This window comes from Herpailurus yagouaroundi, unplaced genomic scaffold (assembly GCF_014898765.1).
Source record: "Herpailurus yagouaroundi ecotype Mexico unplaced genomic scaffold, PumYag 187, whole genome shotgun sequence".
In the NCBI taxonomy this organism is placed as follows: domain Eukaryota; kingdom Metazoa; phylum Chordata; class Mammalia; order Carnivora; family Felidae; genus Herpailurus; species Herpailurus yagouaroundi.
This window is the reverse complement of record NW_024412418.1, coordinates 23,411,653-23,432,732: the sequence shown is the minus strand read 5'-3', so window position 1 is coordinate 23,432,732 and position 21,080 is coordinate 23,411,653. Positions and strand designations below refer to the sequence as shown.

Sequence of the window (21,080 nt, the reverse complement as noted above, 5' to 3'; positions counted from 1 at the left end):
CTTTTACCTCAGAGACTTAAATATTTAGATAGTAGTACACATAAATTGTGACACTGCCCCTTTTGGGGAGGGTAGAGAGTACTCCATTTAAATCACGTAGGCAACAACTATAGGGAAAAGTCATTAAGTATAAAGTCACTAAAAGAAACAATATTTATTGAGCACCTATACTAATGAGGTGCTGTGCAGAGAACACATAACACAGCCAGCCAGAGGTTGCTATTCTTAAAAAGTCTTGCTAGTTGGGGCACCTGGGTGGCTCAGTTGGTTAAGCGTCCAACTTCAGCTCAGGTCATGATCTTGTGGTTCATGGGTTCAAGCCCTGCATCAGGCTTTGTGCTGAGAGCTTGGAGCCTGGAGCCTCCTTTGGATTCTGTGTCTCCATCTCTCTCTGCCCCTCCTCTGCTCCCACTCTGTCTCTCTCTCAAAAATAAACACTAAAAAAAAAAAAAAAAAAAAAAAAAAAGGCTTGCTGGCAACGTTGGCCCTTGGTTGACATCTTAATACTTGAATTTTGAGAGTGTTCTCATTTTCAGAACTGATAAGAGTGGCTCACTGTACTTAAACTATTTGTATAAGCAATATGGTTTATGCTGAACAACTACTTTCCTCCTGGAAAGTCTGGAATTTTGGTACAGGCTAGGTAGAAGGTGCCTTTGTAACCAACTCCCAGTAAAAACCCAAGTGCACTAATTGTCTAATGAGATCCCAAAGTTTAGACAACATTTAAAATGTATTCACAACTTTTTGCTGGAGGACTTAAGCACATCCTGTGTGGGTCCAAGTGGAAGAAGACACTTGAAAACTTGCATATGGTTTCCTTTGGACTTTGCCCCATTTGCCTTTTCCTCTTGCTGATTTTGTTTTGCATGCTCTTGCTATAATAAATCATAACTATGAGTACAACTATATGATGGGTTCTGTGAGCCATCGTAGTAAATCATCAAACAAGGAGGTGGTCTTAGGGACCCATGACATACATACGTACTTATATTTGTTTGTTTGAATGTATTTATGCATTCATTCATTTATATTTTTTGATTTAATATTTATTTATATTGCAAATGATCACCACAATAACTCTAGTTAATTTTCATTACCACATGCAAGTTTTTTTTCTTGCAATGAGAACTTTTTTAAGATCTACTCTCTGAGCAACTTTTGGATGTGCAATACAGTTTTACTAACTATGGTTGCCATGTTGTACATTTTGTTTCATGATTTATTTATGATGGTAAATTTGTATCTTTTGACTCACTTCACCTATTTTGCTTACTCCCCAACCCTGGCCTCTGGCAACCACCAATCTGTTCTCTGTATTGATGAATTTTTTTTTTTTTTTTTTTTAAGATTCCACATAGGAGTGAGATCATTTGTTATTTCTCTTTCACTGATTTATTTCATTTAGTATAATGCCTTCAAGGTACATCCATGCTGTCACCAATGGCAAGATTTCATTATTTTCTTATGATTGAATAATATTCCATTGTGTGTGTATAGATATATTATCCACATAAACATATACCACTTTTTCTTTAACCTTTCATCCACTGATAGTCACTTAGGTTGTTTACATATCTTAGCTATTATAAATAATGCTGCAATGAACATGGGGTGCATATATCTTTCTGTGTTAGTGTTTCATTTTCTTTGTATAAATACTGAGAAGTGGAATTGGTTGATCATATGGTAGTTCTATTGTTTTTTTTTAAAGAAAGACTGAGAGAGAGCAGAGAGTGTGCAAGTATGAGCAGGACTGTGCAGAGAGACAGAGATTCTTAAGCAGACTTCATGCCCATGGGACTCAATCTCACGACTGTGAGATCATGACCTAAGCCCATATTCAAGAGTTGGACACTTAACCAACTTAGCCATCCAGGTGCCCCAGTAGTTCCATTTTTAACTTTTGAAGAACCTCCATACTGTTTTCTATTGTGGCTACACCAATTCCCATCAATAATACACAAGGATCCCTTATTGTCTTCATACTTGGAAACACTTGTTATTTCTTGTCTTTCTGGTAAGAGCCATTCTAATAGGTATAAGGTGATATCTCATTATGGTTTTGATTTGCATTATCCTGGTTAGTGATACTGAGCACCTTCTTATGTACCTGTTCACTATCTATATGTCTTCTTTGGAAAAATGTCTATTTAGATCTTCTGCCCATTTTTAAATCAGATTGTCTCTCTCTGTTATTGAATTGTATAAGTTCTGCATGTATTTTGGGCATTAACCTTTTATCAGATATATGATTTGCAAATATTTTTTCTCATTCGGAAGGTTGCCTTTTCACTTTGTTGTTGGTTTCCTTTGGTATGTAGAAGTTTTTAAGTCTGATGTAATTTCACTTATTTTTGCTTTTGTTTCTTCTGCTTTTGGTGTCAAATCCAAAATATCATCTCTTACCACCTATGTGGTGGTAAGGAGCTTACTACCTACATTTTCTTCTAGGAGTTTTATGTTTTCAGGTCTTATGTTCAAGTCTTTAAACCATTTTGAGTTAATTTTTATGTATAGTGTAAGACAGTGGTCCAGTTTTATTCTTTTGCATATCGCCCTACTGTATACTTTTGGCTCCTCTGTCATAAATTAATTGACCTTATATCTGTGGGTTTATTTTCTGGGCTCTCAGTTCTATTAATCTACATTTTTTTTTTTTTTTAATACACAGAGCAGTTTCTTTTTTTTTTAAATTTAAATTCTAGTTAGTCAACATACAGTATACTACATGCTTGTTTTGAAACCAATACCATACTGTTTTGATTGCTACAGCTTTGTAATATAGTTTGAAGGAAATAAATCAGACAGGAAGTGTGATACTTTGTTCTTCTTTCTTGAGATTGCTTTGGCTATTTGGTATCTTCTGTAACACTATACAAATTTTAGAATTTTTGTTCTATTTCTGTCAAAAATGCCATTGGAATTTTGATTGAGATTGTATTCAATCCATAGATAGCTTTGGATGGTATGGACATTTGAACAACATTAATTCTTCCAATCCATGAGCACAGAATATTTTAAATTTATTTCTGTCTTCTTCAATTTCTTTCATCAGTATCTTAACAGTTTTCAGTGTACAGGTCTTTCACCTCCTTGGCTACATTTATTCCTAGGTATTTTATTCTTTTTATGCAATTGTCAATTGGATTGTTTCCTTAATTTCTCTGATAGTTTGTTATTAGTATGCAGAAACCCAACAGATTTCTGTATATTGGTTTTGTATCATGCAACTTTACTAAATTCATTTATTAGTTGTAGCAGTTTTTGGTGGTCATTAGAGTCTTCTATATATAGTATCATGTCATCTGCAAATAGTGACAATTTCGGTTCTTGCTTTCCAATCTGGACTCCTATTCTTTCTTTTTAATGTCTAATTGCTCTGGCTAGGACTTTTTTCATTTTGTTTTTTAGATTCTACATAGAACCTATAATAATATATATAATATATAATTAATAATCCAAGTTTTATGTTTTTGATGACACATTTTATGTCTTTTCATCTTATATATCCATTAATTATTACAGTTAGAGTTTTTCTTTTAACTCTCATACCAGCTTTTTAAGTAATTAACTCCCTACCTTTGCTATATATTTCCTTTTACCAGTGAGATTTATACCTTCATGTATTCTTATTACTAATTAGCATTCTTTCTTTTCAGCCTAAATAAGTCTCTTTAATGTTTTTCGTAACACCAGTTTTATGGTAATGGACTCCTTTAGCTTTTGCTTCTCTGGAAAATTCTTTTTCTTTCCCCTTTAGTTCTGAATGATAATTTGTTGGTGGTTAGGGTTTTCTTGGTTGGAAATTTTTTTCTTTCAGCACTTTGAATGTGTATTAAATCAGTTTTTTTGCCTCCACTACACAAGGTCAGAATAAGACAGTTCACCTCCTTTTTATTTTAATGTCATTTAAATCCTTTCAAAATCTTTTAAGGGGAGTATTATGATCTATTAACATAAAAGAAAACTAAGGCTTAGTGAGGTTAAATAATTTATGCAAGTTTATACTGCTAATATAAAATAGAATTCAAGACTAACTCTAAAACTCATACTCTTTCTACTATGCTGTGTTACCTCTGCTTGTAATGTTTTGGCTCACCAATTTACTAAATTGGAGAGTTAGTCAGAATCTTTTTGCCCATTTTGAAACAAAAATTTACCTTAAAATGTATATATGTCTTATATAATAAATACAGTATGGGTAAAATAAATTAATGGGTTTCTTTGATAACTTTAACTCTTGCAGGTGGTTTGACTGCTAGTAAAAGAATTTTCATGGTCTGTTCTAGACAGAGATATAGAAAGTACAAGGACATTAGGTTGAACTTTTATCCACAGAAGAATATCTCCCTAAAGTTCTTCCTTTCCTTTTTCTTCTTTTTTTTTAAATTTTTTTTTAAATGTTTATTTCTGAGACACAGAGAGACAGAGCATGAGTGGGGGAGGGGCAGAGAAAGAGAGAGAGAGGGAGACACAGAATCTGAAGCAGGCTCCAGGCTCTGAGCTGTCAGCACAGAGCCTGACACGGGGCTTGAACTCACAAACTGTGAGATCATGACCTGAGCCAAAGTCGGTCGCTCAACTGACTGAGCCACCCAGGCACCCCTCCTTTTTCTTCTTTTTAAAGTAACTATCCTAATATGATTTCCCTTACATGAGATGTATGGAAAATTAATTGCTAGGTATGCAAGAATACTAGAACTGCAGAATTGTAGACTGGTGGAAGGCCCTTAGAGAAATAAATTTCTTTTCTACAGAGCATGAAAGTGACACCTAAAGAGGTGACTGACATATAACAAAAATAAAGACTTATACTTTTTAAATATTATGTTTCAAAAGATGTTACTACTAAGCTAGTAGAGCATGAAAGAGCTACTATAGCATCACATAAAAACTGGGACAACTGATGTTAAAAAATATACATTTTTAGTAATTTCATTTTAATGACAGAAAAATCATTCTGGAATTATGAATACTTAAAAACTGCCTCCTTAAAAATTGATTTGGTATTAATAGTAATTGCTTCTAATAATTAAGTTTTATAGAAAAATGCCTTCAAAACTTTATTATAAAGTACTAACAATATTAGTTGGAGAAGAACTACCTATTTTATACTTTATCAATGTTTTCTAACTCTGCATACTTTCTGATGCTGGCAGACACTAAAAAATAATGTATCCTATACCTAATAAAACTCAATTTTCTGGAAAACAACTTCTGTTTCAGGTTCCTTAGGGCCACAATGTTAAAATTTGTAGAATAGGTAAATCCATGCACTTACGCCTCAGTTTGCCTGTGTTGCTGTTCTTGAAGACAAGCTAGATCCATCATATGTTTAATTTGTGCTTTCAAGTCTTTGTTCTGAAGGTGCAAATGATGACAATGAAGATCTTTACTGAGCTCCTGGGGAAAACAATGCAAACTACACTTCAGATTCCTTTAAGAATGTTGAAATTAAATAAATTTTAATAAAACTTATTTTATATTGGTGTTAATAATTTTAATTTTTTATATATAAAATGATAATGTTTAGAAACAATTTGACAAATAAACATATTGGTATAGGAGTTCTATAACTTACAAGCAAGGTAAGTTTCAAGTTTCTCAGAAACTAAGTGTTAGGAACTCAGAACAAATTTTATTCTGGTGGCAGTTTCTTGGTCTATCCAATTTGTTGATAATGCTGTGAAAATACATGAATATGACCAGTTTTTACTTAAATGTCACTTCTTCAGGGGAGCTTTCTCTGAGCATTATATTTAAAGATGGACACTCTACTACCAATAGTCTCTGCCAGAGCACTGATCAGTAATTATTTCATTTACCTATTTGTTTGTTTATAGCTTCACTATCTATACTAGAATGTTAGGTTCAGAACCAGGAGGGGGGTGTATCAAACTATTTTAGTGTTACAGACCTAGTATCCAGTGTCTGAAGTTGCATGTAATAAAAATTTCTTGCCTTCACTCACTCAATCTGGTGTAAGCTTCATCCTAGAGCAAAAGTATGAAAAGTCTTTTGTAGCTGCCCATTTTCCTAAACTTCATGTGCTTAGGTACAAGTGTTCTCCAACCTATCACCTAATGTCATTCTTCTTTCCTTAAGCCTACTATACCCTCAGTAGGAAAATGTCAGCTAAGTGGTCATATGAAAGAGTGAATGGGATAGTCCAATAGCATTCTCAGAATCCTTAACTGGGAAAATTTTACTCAATACGATGAAAGGAAATGAAATCTTTTGGACATTTGAGGGGCTAAGACAGCAATCCGATAAGCAGGGAAGCTAAGCTTGGAAACTTCCTCCTGGAGACAATTCCCATAATCCATTTTAACTTTTCAATATTCCTTCCTAACCTGCATTTGACCAGATTATCTAAAAGCTTAAAACTGTTTTTTCTTTTTCCTTTTTTCAAAACTTCCTATGCCAGTGGTAGGCACTATGACTGGAAATAATGTCATTTAATATATCTGAGACAGAGTAAACTTGGGGGTTGTTTCTTTACATGATTTGTATTTCAAGAAATATAGCATGCATTTTAGAGAAAATCCTCCCTAGGGAAACAGGATAATATGGTTAGAGCACTGGCCTATGAGTCAAGTTGTCTTAGAGATGGTTTCAGCCAGGACAAAAGTGCTACCTTAAGCCAAAAATATAGTGTTTATGGAGATCACTTTACTTGACTACAATTTAAGAGCCTGACTAGATGATCTCTATAGTCTTTTCCAGTTAGAAAATTCAATGATCCTGATGGTCTGAACATATTTGCCAAATATTCCATCCTTTCTCTTAAAAAAACAAAACAAAACCCTTCTTTAAATATTTCCTCCAATAATTTTATTCTTTTATCTTCTTGAATTACTTATCTCTTAAAAAGACAAGCCTTGAATGTATAATTATATTAGTTAACAATGGGCCTTGGCTAGCTTGTTGTCTTTGGAAAGCCAAGTTTACAATGTGAGTCTTTTCTCAAAATTAGCTATTTTAAAACAAGTAAACAAATAAATAAACAAGTGCAAAAATTTTAACTCTAACCTAAAGTCATTTTGACAATGATCATTTTGAAAACAAGACCATATTAGAGATACATGGTATCTAATGAATAAGTAAAACTTATAAATAAGTGAAACAAAACCAAAAACTACTCTAAACATTCAACACCTGCTGCCTTTCCAAGAGAAGAGCCTCTTGTGCTATGAATGAGAAACACTTATGTGCCCAGGACTCTCAGCTGTTTTCTCAGAAAACCTGTCACTCAGCACCTGGCTTGGGTGCTCTGGTAGGTGCTCTGACAGAGGCTGCTGCATTCTATGATGAGCCCTTACAGCTTTAGATGCCTTAGACCTACGTGGAATTTTAGAAGCTACCTTTTCTAAACCTAAATAATCTCTAGTACAGTTTATTGATTAATCACTGTCTCTTTTTGCTTACTCCTCTTGTTATGTAAATGTCTATTCTCTCATCTTAATATGAATACAGCATTAAAAAAAGTGTCCCTTAGTTTGCTTCTAAAGTAGATACTCTTAATGCTCATAAATAGAAAAATGACTTAAAAAAAAAGTGAAATTATATGAATGTGACCTCCCTAATCTCTGGGAGAAGATCTGTATAGCTTTTTGATCAGATTCTCAAAGACATCTATTACCCAAAAAGGTCAGAATCACTGTTCTGGAGGAAGAATAGAAAACATATTTTGTAATGCAGCTGACACTTTTCTTTGGCTACTGACATGTACGTTATAGATGCTGAGAATACTATATATTTGTCAACCATCTACTATGTGTTAGGTGGTGCTAGGCCTCTGCATATAGCATCTCATTTAAATGTATTTTGAAGACAGGAAATTAAGACAACAAAATTAAACAACTTATCCAAAATCATACAACAGTGTTAGAGGGGGTATTCAACACAACTACTGAATAACAGAATGACTAACCACTCCAACTCTGAAGTCTAACCTTTCCCCAGTATTTACATTCTTTCTCTGTAGGGAATATTCCAAAGTGCTTTATCAATTAAATTATATTATAAAATAGTATTAAATTATGCTTTGTATTACACTTAATACCTAATCTACTGAATTAATCCAGTGGCATGCTTTCGGCAAGATACTTTGAAGACTTCTAGAATAACTGAAGTGTAGATCAAGTTGTTGGCTGACCCTCCACAAATCTCCACACTAAATAATTACTCAGTCTCTACTTGTCTTTGGTTTTCTTTTTAGGAAACAGGGTATCTGCTGTTTGTTGCTCACTGCTTCTTTCACTACCTTGACTGTCATCACTGACTGCTCCCTCTAATCTTCTCCCTCTCCAGTCTGAGCTGTAATGCTAAAAGGATGGCCCCTGATAGCTATTGCTAGACAACCAGAGAATTCATTTCCCTAATCATGGTGTACTGGGTAATATCTTTTAAAATTACCTTTGAATATTAACCATTACAACTTGGATTCGTTTGTTACTGAATATACTGAGCTTTATTTTATCTGTATTGATAATCAGTCTAGTGTTTTTTTAGAAATTTCAAAGTTCTAGGACTAGATACCAATTTGCTAATACATAGTAGTGAATTTCAGAAAAGCACCACCAAAGTAAAGGCTGTAGATACTCCTCCTTAAAAAAAAAAAAAGAGTGTAAAGAAGTTGTTCTTTTAAAGTATTAGGTACTTGGATCAAAATTAGTTTCTTTGTAGTAGGTATCTACTTGTCGCTTATTATATATTCATTTCCCTCTTCTTTCTTATTAAGAAAACTCTAATTTTGTTCAGGGTGATAATGTGCCCATCAAGAACAGTCACCTTTCCATATTCCCTTATATCTAGGGACAGTCATGTGACAATTCTAGCCAATAAGATGTCTGTTAAGAGTTTCTGGAAAAGCTTCTGCTCTCCCCCGTTTCTTTCTCTCTTCTTCTTCTTGGCCTAAGTGCGAACTTGAGGCTAAAGATGAAATGATGACATGGCAACTATGAAATGAAAAGTAGAATGATGACATTTTGGAGGTGCTATATTGGGAATGAACTGCATATTCCCAAGACTTATTGTGAAAGGAACAAAATACAGCCCTAACTGGTAAAGGCAGTAAAGTCACATTTCTGTAACCATGCGGATGAACAGAATTCTTATCTGATTCAGCCATTAACCATTACCCATCACTACTTTTTGTAATCCTTTGCCATTCTAGGTGGAATATCTTCACTTTCGTACACATACATACAGCTTTCAAATCAGCTTTCATTAGCCATAATGCAAGTAAGGGTGACTACATTTAAAACTATTTTTCCACAAAACATCAAGCATTAAAACAAATTACCTATATGATGAATCCTCAAGTAGTTTGATTACTTCATTCTAACTTAAGAGCTACCTCATAAAAGGAAGCGATCGCTTAAGAGTAACGTCACTTAAAAGTAACCTTACTCTTCTCAAAGTACAGAAAAGGCAAATTTAACGGGTAATTAGCAAGGCAGATGGTATATTCAAATATAAATGGTAAAAAGAATCAAATCTCAGAGAGATGGAGCAATAGTTGTCTTATGAAAGATGTTTACTCCATGACAAAGACAATGGGTTTAAAGAACTCAGTTTTGCGGCGCCTGGGTGGCGCAGTCGGTTAAGCGTCCGACTTCAGCCAGGTCACTATCTTGCGGTCCGTGAGTTCGAGCCCCGCGTCAGGCTCTGGGCTGATGGCTCAGAGCCTGGAGCCTGTTTCCGATTCTGTGTCTCCCTCTATCTCTGCCCCTCCCCCGTTCATGCTCTGTCTCTCTCTGTCCCCAAAATAAATAAATGTTGAAAAAAAAAAAATTTAAAGAACTCAGTTTTTACAAAGTGAATCTGAACACATAAACAAATCTTACCTTTGGAATATGGCCATTTTGACCTAAGAGCTCCATTTCAGATTTTACACGATGGAGCCAATTAGTATTCTCATCAAATTGCTTCAATTCCTCTTCCCTTTTCTTCTCTAGGTAGCAGCGACGAGTTTTCAACATTGCAAGTCTATGATCTCGTCGGCAAGTGGCCTGAAAAATAATGTATTTAATAGCCAGACTAATTTTTATGATATTTGATGTATGTGATATTAGCAAAGTAGTAAATTTTCTTGTAAGTTTGCCATTGTAATCTATTTAGACTATACTTTTATATTTAAAGCTACTTCCCCTTTGAAATCTCCACAATACTACTGCTTGCAGGAAAACAGGAAATTGAGTTGTGACTCATTTTTATAAAATTACATGTTGAGAGTTTATGGCTTTAAGAATTTCACTGGCCAAATTGAAGACTATAACTTTTTTTGTGTGTGTGCTAAAATACATTCCATTAAGTGTTGCATATGAAAAGTTCGTACAAGGTCTGATAATTCCCACGATTTTACTCAAAATCAAAGCAGACACAAGTCCCACCTTGCCTTTCCTCCAACATGAAAGATGTGAAGAAATAACTCTGCTCTGATTTTGCCCACAACGCTTTTAGATAGGCTGGTGCAAGTAATAGAAAATAAAGCTTATATCAGAGTGCTTATAAATATCTGATCTTACCTGATGATTGGTTCAGGACTCATAATGGATATTCTGAATAGTTTTGATGTTTTATGTAGGCACAAATCTGGCCTTTTGGCTCTCTTTAAAAGCTAACTTCTTCTTTCTTGCTATCTTTCATAAAAGATGTATTGAAACTTTTGGGGAAAGCCAGGCATTAAAGAAATTTGCAAAAATGTGAAACAGTGCCATTCTTTTCACTATCTCTTTTGGTTTGTTTTAGAAAATATAACTCACTAGTTTTCATTAAAGTGTTAGTTATGTTGTCATGCAATGAGCTAATGGTTTTAAAATTAACTGATACTAAATAGATTTTTACAAGTCTCAATTTGAATTTTTAATACAGGAATACTGGTAGATGGAATTCATATGAACAAAAGCTCTTTTAGGTCCTAAATAATTTTTTTTTTTTTAAATAGGAAGGGGTCCTGAGACCTGAAAAGTTTAGAGCCACTACCTTAACAGAAGGTAGGATATGTAGCTTCTTGACTTTCTTCTGCTGTATTCAGCAGGTATGAAAACTTAGGCAAGTTAATCTCAGTGGTTCTTTATCACCTCATCTGAAAACGAACATAAAAGTATTGTACCTGCCTGGAGGAAGGCAGTTAAATCAGATTATCTTTACTTGGCTTTAACATTTATAAATGTTGTAGGAACTCTTAGAAACCAGGGCAGGAAATGCTCTGAGGCTCTCATGGCAGCCAATAATTTAATACCAAAAAGTTCCTAACTCAAAACCCCAAAAAGTATGCTTTTGAGTTTTTACTTCTAATGTCCATCAAATGTATCCTCTATGATGGTTCCCTATGGGGACATTTTCCATCAGGGTACTCATAATGACCTACTGTTCTGAAATAAATAGCAAATAACTGAGAATAAATTCTAAATATGCATGTTAAACCCTGACATTAAAGTAAATGCTTCCTGTTAAGGTTTAAAAAGAACTTTATACACTTTATTAACAAACCCCCAGAATACCACAAAACTTTTTGACTGAGAACAAACATATAATTCTAAAATTTAGGTGTTACTACTGCTTTGTGCAAAAGGACTGCTAATGTGGTAAATAAACTCGTCATTTTGCTAAAAATAATTTGCAGATTATCTTTATATGGTCATAAAATTACCCAAGAGCTTCACTTTAATTCTAATCTCAGAGTCTATACTCTGGAACCATTTCTGCCTGAATCAATGTTATGAGATTCTTTTAGCACTTCTGATAATAAACCACTTTTGGAGAGGGTCCAACACAGATATAAAATTTCTTGCCTTAGCAAGCAGTTTAGTAAACTATAGTTTGACACTTTAGTGTGTAAAAATCAAAACAAAAACAACTCAATCTCTATAGATGCCTTCCTATGTTTTTCAATAATTTAACCCAAACCGATACTCTTAAGAGGTTTTATCTCCATTGTTTACCTAGTCTCATGAAAATACCTATAAGAACTGGAACATGTAGATTGAAATGACCAAAAGTAAGAAATCATAAAAGGTAAGTGGGTTGAAAAAAAGGCAATTAAGCAGAAGAATACAGATGAAAACAGAAAAAAAAATTTAAAAAACCCAGCCAAACCCATTCCCCTACTCCATCTTACTAAGTACTCACATTTTTGGTGTCAATCATATCTAACAGTGATTTTTTAAATAGACATTTTTTGATAAGATAAGGCACAATAAATGCATACTCATAAATAAAAATACTAATGTTGATAGTGTAACAGCTACTGATAAGCTGGCATCAGTGATATACTGATGAATCCTTTAAGATTAGTTGCTTAGCATATCACATTTTACAATTTCATAGGCTGGAAAAAAAACTGAAATACTAGTGTTTTATTTTATTTTTATTTATTTATTTATTTATTTTCAACGTTTATTTATTTTTGGGACAGAGAGAGACAGAGTATGAACAGGGGAGGGGCAGAGAGAGGGAGACATAGAATTGGAAACAGGCTCCAGGCTCTGAGCCATCAGCCCAGAGCCTGACGCGGGGCTCGAACTCACGGACCGCGAGATAGTGACCTGGCTGAAGCCGGACGCTTAACCGACTGCGCCACCCAGGTGCCCCTGAAATACTAGTGTTTTAAAGCACTGTTTAAAATTTGATGGCTTTCAACATTAAAACGTGAAATTTTTATATAGAGTTGATACTTCTGGGACAGGAAAAACACATCTGGGGTAGAGGTCTAAGAGGACTGAAAAGTTATTTATAAGAGTTGTTTTTTTTTTTTTTTTTAGTATTTTAAATTTTATTTATTTTTGAAAGAGAGAGACAGAGCACAAGCAGGGGAGGGGCAGAGAGAGAGGTGACACAGACTCTGAAGCAGGCTCCAGGCTCTGAGATGTCAGCACAGAGCCCGTTGCAGGCTTGAACCCACGAACCGCAAGATCATGACCTGAGCCGAAATTGGACTCTTAACCAACTCGGCCACCCAGGAGCCCCTATAAGAGACAGCTTTTGAATAAGTAATTTGCAAATCATCTCATGTATTATCTATGTAAATAATTTCATAAAATAAAAATAAATTAAGCTTATCATCAGTGAACACCAGAACTGGGGGGGAATAATTATCAAAATGTTTATTTTTCTGCTCTTTGGTGGAGTGGCATACACGTAGGAATAAATTATTTTTTATCCTGTTTAGAACTCATTCTTCTTGAACATACATCTTATTGACATCTTATTAGTCCTAGAAAATTCTAAGCCTGAAATGGCATATTATCCTTTCCCCTTTTTGCACTAATATACCTCCTTCATAACAATTATTAGAAGAATGCATGACTTTTCAGTCTGTCCTTCATGCAACAACATTTTATTTACATTTGCTATTTTTTATCCTCTATTTGACATAGTCTCCTCAGATCTCCCAGTTCAGTAATTCATCTTTAGCTGTATCTAACACACAGAAAAGGACAGAGGTAACAGGTTCTGGAATCAACTTGCTTGAGTTCAGACCATATAGGTCTGATACCAATGAGAGGTGTGACTTTGCCCAAAATGACTTCTCTGTCCTCTGGTTTCCTCATCTTAATTATGAGGATAATAACATGTCCCACAGGGTTTTCTGAGAATTGAGTTAATGCATGCAAAGTATTTAAAGCATTGTGCCTATAAAATGAACTTATAAATTTCAGTGAATAAATCTTTAATTTCTGGACATTTCATTTGTTTTCTTTTTGTATTATGTATGTTCTTTCGAACTTTAATTCCTTTATCATTAATTCCTACTTTGACGATTTTAGTCATTTTTATAGTTTTTTTTTTTTAACGTTTTATTTATTTTTGAGACAGGGAGAGACAGAGCATGAACAGGGGAAGGTCAGAGAGAGGGAGACACAGAATCTGAAACAGGCTCCAGACTCTGAACTGTCAGCACAGAGCCTGTTGCAGGGCTCGATCTCACGGACCGAGAGATCATGACCTGAGCCGAAGTCGGCCGCCCAACCAACTGAGCCACCCAGGCGCCCCAGTCATTTTTATAGATTAAAAAACTTTTTTTTATTTTTTTATTTTTTTTTTTCCAACGTTTATTTATTTTTGGGACAGAGAGAGACAGAGCATGAACGGGGGAGGGGCAGAAAGAGAGGGAGACACAGAATCGGAAACAGGCTCCAGGCTCTGAGCCATCAGCCCAGAGCCCGACGCGGGGCTCGAACTCACGGACCGCGAGATCGTGACCTGGCTGAAGTCGGACGCTTAACCGACTGCGCCACCCAGGCGCCCCTAAAAAACTTTTTTTTAATGTTTACTTTTGAGAGAGCGACACAGAACATGAGTGGGGTAAGAACAGAAAGAGGGAGACACAGAATCTGAAGCAGGCTCCAGGCTCTGAGCTGTCAACACAGAGCCCGATGTGGGGCTTGAACCCACAAACCATGAGATCATGACCTGAGCCAAAATCAGACCCTTAACCGACTGAGCCATCCAGGTACCCCAGTAGTTTTTTTAGTTTTTAAATCAGATTGCTCTAGTGTCTGAATTTTTGGGAATCCTGTCATTATTTGCTAAGTCTGCTGACTTGTTTATGGTGGATTGTTTCACCATGTGTTTTGTAATTTGGACAGTGAGTTCTCATTAGTAATTTGAGTTGAGGGTCTGTTTCAATAGGCTATTTCTGTATGCTTCTGCACGGTTACCCATAGATTATTGCTGCTCTCACACCATTTTCTATGTTAATTTTTCATTTTAAGGCTTTACTAAATAAAACACATGGATTGTAAAAATTCAAACCTCAACTCTTTGAAAAGTATATTTATAATGAAAATCTTTACATGAGACTTTTGCTTACTCTAGGCGTGGTTGTTTTGCTGATTAAGATGTTTCTTCAAGGTGTACCCCCAATATGAATGGTGAAGGCTTCTGAGGTTCCCAGCTTTACGTGGGGTCTGCCATTTCTATCTCCCTGGTCTCCCTTCGGTTCCTTATCTAAATAGCAGTGTACATCAAAGCTAGGGTATCGGGAGTGGGCTGTGTATATGGAGGTTGTAGGGCAGTGTACAATTGCATAAAATAAAAAAACCAAGTAAAAGATGGTCTGCCTTTTCAAGTACGACGCAATGGAAATTCTAACAATGTTAGTGATAAAATATTCTTTCCTGGAAAAAAAAGATCTGAGTTTGGTCTAAGTTGTACATTATCACCTACATCTGGGATATACTGCTCCCACTGCCTCACCTTTGATACCCAACATTTCCTGAGTGTGGTAGGTTTATGTTAAGCATTCCAACAACCCTCACAGAAGCAACAGTTCCAACTGAGATTTTGTTCTTTTGGTTTCCGTTTTCCCTCTAACACCTAGGAATTTAATTTTCTGTCTTACATACGTAACTATGCATTTGAAACAATCTTTGATACATTTCCCCCAGCATTTCCAGGTATTTGTAGTGAATGGGTGATTAAATAACATTACCTATCACATTTCTAGAATTAGAAGTCCCCATGTCTTTACAGTGCCTAAAATTTAATTATAAATAAATACCTTTTCTACTTTGTCTTCAGAACACATCATTTCAATTTGCTTATGGCACTGTTGTTGATAGAATGATTTAAGTTCATTTTCTTTTAGTAACATTTCCAACTTCAGATATTCTTGTCTAATTTCGTCTCGATTCTGGAACAAGCAGTTCAGAATTTCTTGAAATCTACCAAAATTAAAAATTAAAACACATTATAGAATCTCACTAATTTTGTGACAGATGTTACAATGTTTACCTAAAGAAATAAATGAGCAAAAGAAGATATATCACTCACAGAATTAGACTAAACGACAAACAGCAAATAGGTTAGAGTGACTGTTTCCTATGAAATTACAAAATGTTTGGAAAAGAATATTAAATTATTTTTACTGTATTCTTCCTCTTTCAAGGAAGATCATGTTATTAAAAGATATGGGTATTATAAGGCCTCTATATATAAGTCATAGGTATATAAGTCATGTACTCTATGTAATCCAGCTGCTTATTAGCAAAAATAAAATATTTTGTTTGTAGGAAGAGGATGATAATTTGGACCTGTACTATCCCAATTAACAAGGCCCCAGAAGCAACACATCACTGTGTGTTGTTTTGATGTTGGCTCACTGCAAAGAAATAAGCAGTGGGTGGCATGATCATATGGTGCCTCCATGGCCCCCTAGGGAAAGTGAGATAGCCAGTTTTTAGTTTCAGAATTTGTTACAGCAAAAACACACCATAAGGTTAGGTACCCCCTACAGCCTGGCTAAGAGTCAGCTGACACTGCCAGGACCCAAAACAACCAAGTTTGCAATGTGGCAAACCTAGAAAAGCCACTCCAGTGTCTTTCCTCCAAAGGCAATGGAGATTTAGAGAATCAAAGTTGGGGAATTTGATTCACAGCATCTCCAAACACATAAAAGGCCTCAAGCTGAGAAACTACTATAAAAGGCCTAAAAGGAACCTGCAAATCTGCATCCTCCAGGGTCACCAGAACATTGGTCACAGCAATATTCTAGTTTTATAAGTATATATTTATGTTTTAAAATCTCAGATCAGGTAGGTCTGAGCTACAGTAACAGTATAAATAGTCACATACAGGTAAAACTCTCAAAGAAAAATTAACTGTGAAGCCTTTAAAATACAACTGTAACAAAGTATATGCATTTAAAAATAAATGTTTCTCAGCTAGAATTTTAAATGTATTTGTGAGGACCTGTGGTAAAAACATTGCCAATTTACGTCAGTAGTTCTTAATGAAACTCTATTGGGAATGGCTATAAACCACAATACATCGACTTTACTGCAGTTTTGTCAAACTGATAAATATTTCATAGGAAGTATGTACGGACATTGCAATTCCATTGTATTATATTACAACACGCTAATGCCAGTAAATGAATTGATAAGTTATCTTTAGGTTATACTCAAAGATAATTTCTCAGGTTTTTTAATAACATTTTATTCAAGGACATAGTTAAATATTGGTCAATTTTGTAATTTTGTGGTTCAGACTTATTTTAGTTGGTGAGGGTCTATTGTTTAGGATGGAAGAAAAGGTAATAGTATCAAAGGTTTCTAGAGATCTCCTTTAAAAAAAATTTTACCATTTTAAAACAGAAAGAACCCTAAGGGATTGACTCACAACTATTTTCTAGTCATTTAAAACATTCAAGTAACTAGTAACAAAAATCTTTGCCAATAATTTTAGGTGATACATGATGAATATTAAATTCTACACAATTTTCATGATACACTCATAGTGAAGTTTTATAATTATTCTGTATATAAAGAACTGTACTTTCTCTTTATGACTTCTCCTAGAATAGCTTTGATAGGCAGTAAATACTGTACATTCTTCCTTTTATCTCATTCAACCATATAAAAATGTTAAGTTTATTTTTAAAAAGACACTTTGCAAATTCATGGCATTAAAAAAGCTCTATGTAACAGTATGATGGATATGATAAAAGTTATTTCATATATTTCTTTCAGGAGACCGCTAATTTTGAGGGAAAATGACAAAGGCTATGGGGTATATAACCCGATTATTAAAGCTTCTTTGTAATACAAGTAAATTATTTAACATGTTGTACAAATTAAAACTCTAAAGGCTTTTACTCTTGGTTAAATCAGGTTGAAATGTGAAAAATACTCCCCTGAAATGCTTATTTCATAGTTCAGGCCATCTCCCTCCAGAATCATCTTACCAGAAGGAAAGTTTCAAAACTTAAAGCCATCAATTGCAGAAAAGTTTAATAAGGTTTCAACTGATAACTAAATCTGGTTAGATAGTGTTGAACAATTCCACGCAAGAAAGGAGTCCAATATATAGGTCGACTTTATGCTATATTAAAAACTGATTGTCACTCAGAGAAATAGTTGTTTAATTACCTCTTATGATATTTGTAAAACAGCATGGTATGGAAGAAAAAGATTAAGATTTAAAAGTTCTTGGCTTATCTTTGAAAAAACAATATCCCACTTCAAATTTCAAAGGATTGTTCTAGTGATCAGATTAAATTGATATGGGGCTAAAAATCATCAAAAACTATAAAGTCATCTACAAAGATAAAGTACTTTTACTAGAAGTAGCAATCTTAGCATCTGGGGTAAACTGAGTCAGAAAACATTATTTTTTTCAAATCAAGGATATTTTCCATAAACTTCAAAATACAAATCCAATTTTAAAAACGGTGTCGTACCTGAAACTAGGTTGAAAGTCACTGTCAACTAGTCTTCCTTACATATAGCAAGATATCTTCTATAACCTCTAGAGTTCCAAAACAGTGTGAATAATCATTGGTTTCCGAATTGTGGTTAGTTTCTCATACTACTGATAACAGAACACTGGCTCTGGAGAATGTCAAGTAACTTTAACTTCAGTCAACTTCAATCAAGATTGAACAGATTCCTTTATTATAAGACCTCTCAGAGCCTTTAATAAACTGATATACTTTGGAAATCACCTAGAATCCTCAAGTAAGGTGTAATTTCCAAATTTGTTTGATCCAAGAATTTCTTACTGCCTTCTTAGAGCTACTCAAGATTCACAGCTTTTGAACTAGCATCCCCTTTGGGACAATTTGGAAAATTATCTTAACTGCTTAGGGGAGAAGTATTCGTGAATATTGTATTATCAACACCTTTTTTTTTTTTTTTTTTTTTTTTTCCAATTACCTGCTAGGAAGCTTAGTGGGAACCTATCAAAATTCCGTATTAATTTATATCACTGAGAGATGTCCCTTCAAATAATTAACCAAACTAAGTGAATTATTAGAGTTATACATAGTCAAGAAAGAGTAGATAAGATTCATGTGAACTATACAAATAATGATATCATGCCAGATGAGATTGCCTGAATGTTTGTTACCCAAAATTCCTATGTTGAAACCTAACACCTAAGGTGATGTATTAGGAAGTGGGGCTGTTGGGAGGTAATCAGTTGAGGGCAGAGACCCTCATGTGTGGGACTAGTGCCCTTATAAGATAGGGTGTGGAGAGAGAGATCTCCCTTCAGAGTTCATGTGAGGATTCAAGAATTGAAATCTTCAGCTGGAAAGAATGCCCTCACCCAACTATACTAGCCCCCTAATCTTGGGACTTCCAGTCTCCAGAACTGTGAGAAAGAATTTTTGTTTATTTATTTTGTTTATAAGATGCCACTCTGTGGTATTTTGTTACAGCAGCCTGAGTGGAATAAGACACCTGAGAAGAAAAATATGAAAACAGCTAAAAACTAATTTCATAAGTGACGTAACTGGCTTTACTTTCTCCATCTTATACCCAAGTCCTGGTATAATCACAACTGTGTATAATCATAACTAAAATGATCTGATCTCCGAAGTGTGCAAATAAAGAGCAATCAGTGACTTCCTGAATTCAGTTGAGAATATATATAAAGACATACTTACACAAAAAATGATGATAACATAAAATATCTGACTAACTTTCAAAACCATAAAATCCTGAAAATGAGATCTTAATGTCATTTTTACCTTTCAATTTCTTTTTCCTGAGGGTTTGAAATCATTAACTTTGCTTTGTTATTTTCATCAGTAAAGGCTTTCTGTTCTTCATAGGCTTTTAGTTTTTCTTTTAACATTAAAATCTAGTAGAGAGAAACGCTAGTTAAAATACAAATTATTTTTCTCCATAATACATGGCTACAGAAAAATGTTAGCTGTGAAAAATAACTGAACATGCTAGATTTTCAACTATAATAGGAAAAAAAATGTCAAATTTTTAAGCAATTAAGTTTGCAGAATCCCATAAATGAAGAACTAAAGGAGAGTAACATAAAGAGAAGACATACCTCTTCCTTCTGCTCATTACAGATCTTTACATACCGAGTTATATGATTGTCAAGGTTAAGAACATTGCTCTTCAACTGTTAAAAGATAGAAATTATGATTGTATGTAGGTAGATAATAATCACATAGCTATACATATATATATATATATATATATGAGAAAAATGGCATTATATCCTCATTAATTCTGATCCATGAATTCAAAATTTGAGACAATTACAGTTATGTGATAATCACGATCCTTTACGCTAATGTTCAAAATCTATGATAAGAGGACATGCTGAGCACATCTACAAAATAAATGAAATTATAAAGAAATTATCTTACTACCTGAGAAAATATACTTTTAAGAACTTACAAAACATTCATTCACATTATAATTAAAATTGCCCATTTTCTTTTTCCTCTGACTTCTAAGAAATTTAGAGATAATTTTAAGTTTCAATCATTTTTAATTTCAACTAGTTTTTAATGAGTTCTTATTACATTTTATCCTTTTTATAATTGTATGGGCTCCTTGGCAGCTATGGAATAGTGGGAAAACACCAAAGATATAAGTCCAAATACTTGATTTCAAGGCCCTGTCCACTTCTTACTTAACTGACTTAGAATTTGGTACTTAAAATTCTGAGTATCAATAGATTGGTGTAAGGAATATATGAAAAACGTGTGAAAAGCTTTGTGTACCCATTTAATATAATCTTTCCCAATTAATTATATAAAAAGTATATAGACATTTCTCTAAGGAAGATAATAACTGGCTCATCTTCATACAGTGGGAGTAGCAGAAGGGTAAGTAGGAGGAGAAATCATCATACTACCTGAACTCTAGGTTTCTTCCAACCCTGAGATCCTGTGATTTTTAAACATATATCATGTTTGACCTAAATTTCTTTAAATTGCCCCAAATTACTGGCGAGAATACTGACCTGATCAATAATTATTGTTAGAGCTATATTGGTTGCATCAATATCATGAATTATTTTAAAGGGGCTATTTACTTCATAAACTGAGGCAGATATATCTATTTTACAGATGAAGTGACTGTGGCTTGGAGAAATTACCTAACATGTCCAAGGTTTTCAGGAAGAAAGGGCTAGATCTGAGCTATAGCAGATGGCATCATCCTTGGCTATAACAAATGTGTTAAAGCCTTGACCAATTACCCCAGGGTGCCATCAAAATATAATGTGCCATGATGTGAAAAAGTTTAGGAAGAAAGGCACTAAAGCATTCTAGCTTCCAAAAGACTAAATAATGGTATCTATTATATATGTAA

The 21,080-nt window shown here is 34.3% G+C and overlaps 1 protein-coding gene and 1 non-coding gene across 3 annotated transcripts in view; both read right to left on the bottom strand.

The window, feature by feature from the left end:
* KIF18A (kinesin family member 18A) overlaps window positions 1-21,080 on the bottom strand; it is an 80,781-nt gene that overhangs the window by 38,668 nt on the left and 21,033 nt on the right. For both annotated transcript variants that reach the window (XM_040495559.1, XM_040495561.1), the window contains exons 9-13: window positions 19,804-19,878; window positions 19,487-19,599; window positions 15,515-15,677; window positions 9,855-10,019; window positions 5,285-5,406 (exon numbers count right to left, since the gene is read on the bottom strand). In XM_040495559.1, the coding sequence (XP_040351493.1) occupies window positions 5,285-5,406; window positions 9,855-10,019; window positions 15,515-15,677; window positions 19,487-19,599; window positions 19,804-19,878 (638 nt within the window). The remainder of the gene's footprint in view (window positions 1-5,284; window positions 5,407-9,854; window positions 10,020-15,514; window positions 15,678-19,486; window positions 19,600-19,803; window positions 19,879-21,080) is intronic.
* LOC121043996 (small nucleolar RNA SNORD57) lies at window positions 3,830-3,895 on the bottom strand. Its single transcript, XR_005797055.1, has one exon. It is a non-coding gene; the product is annotated as a small nucleolar RNA SNORD57 (small nucleolar RNA).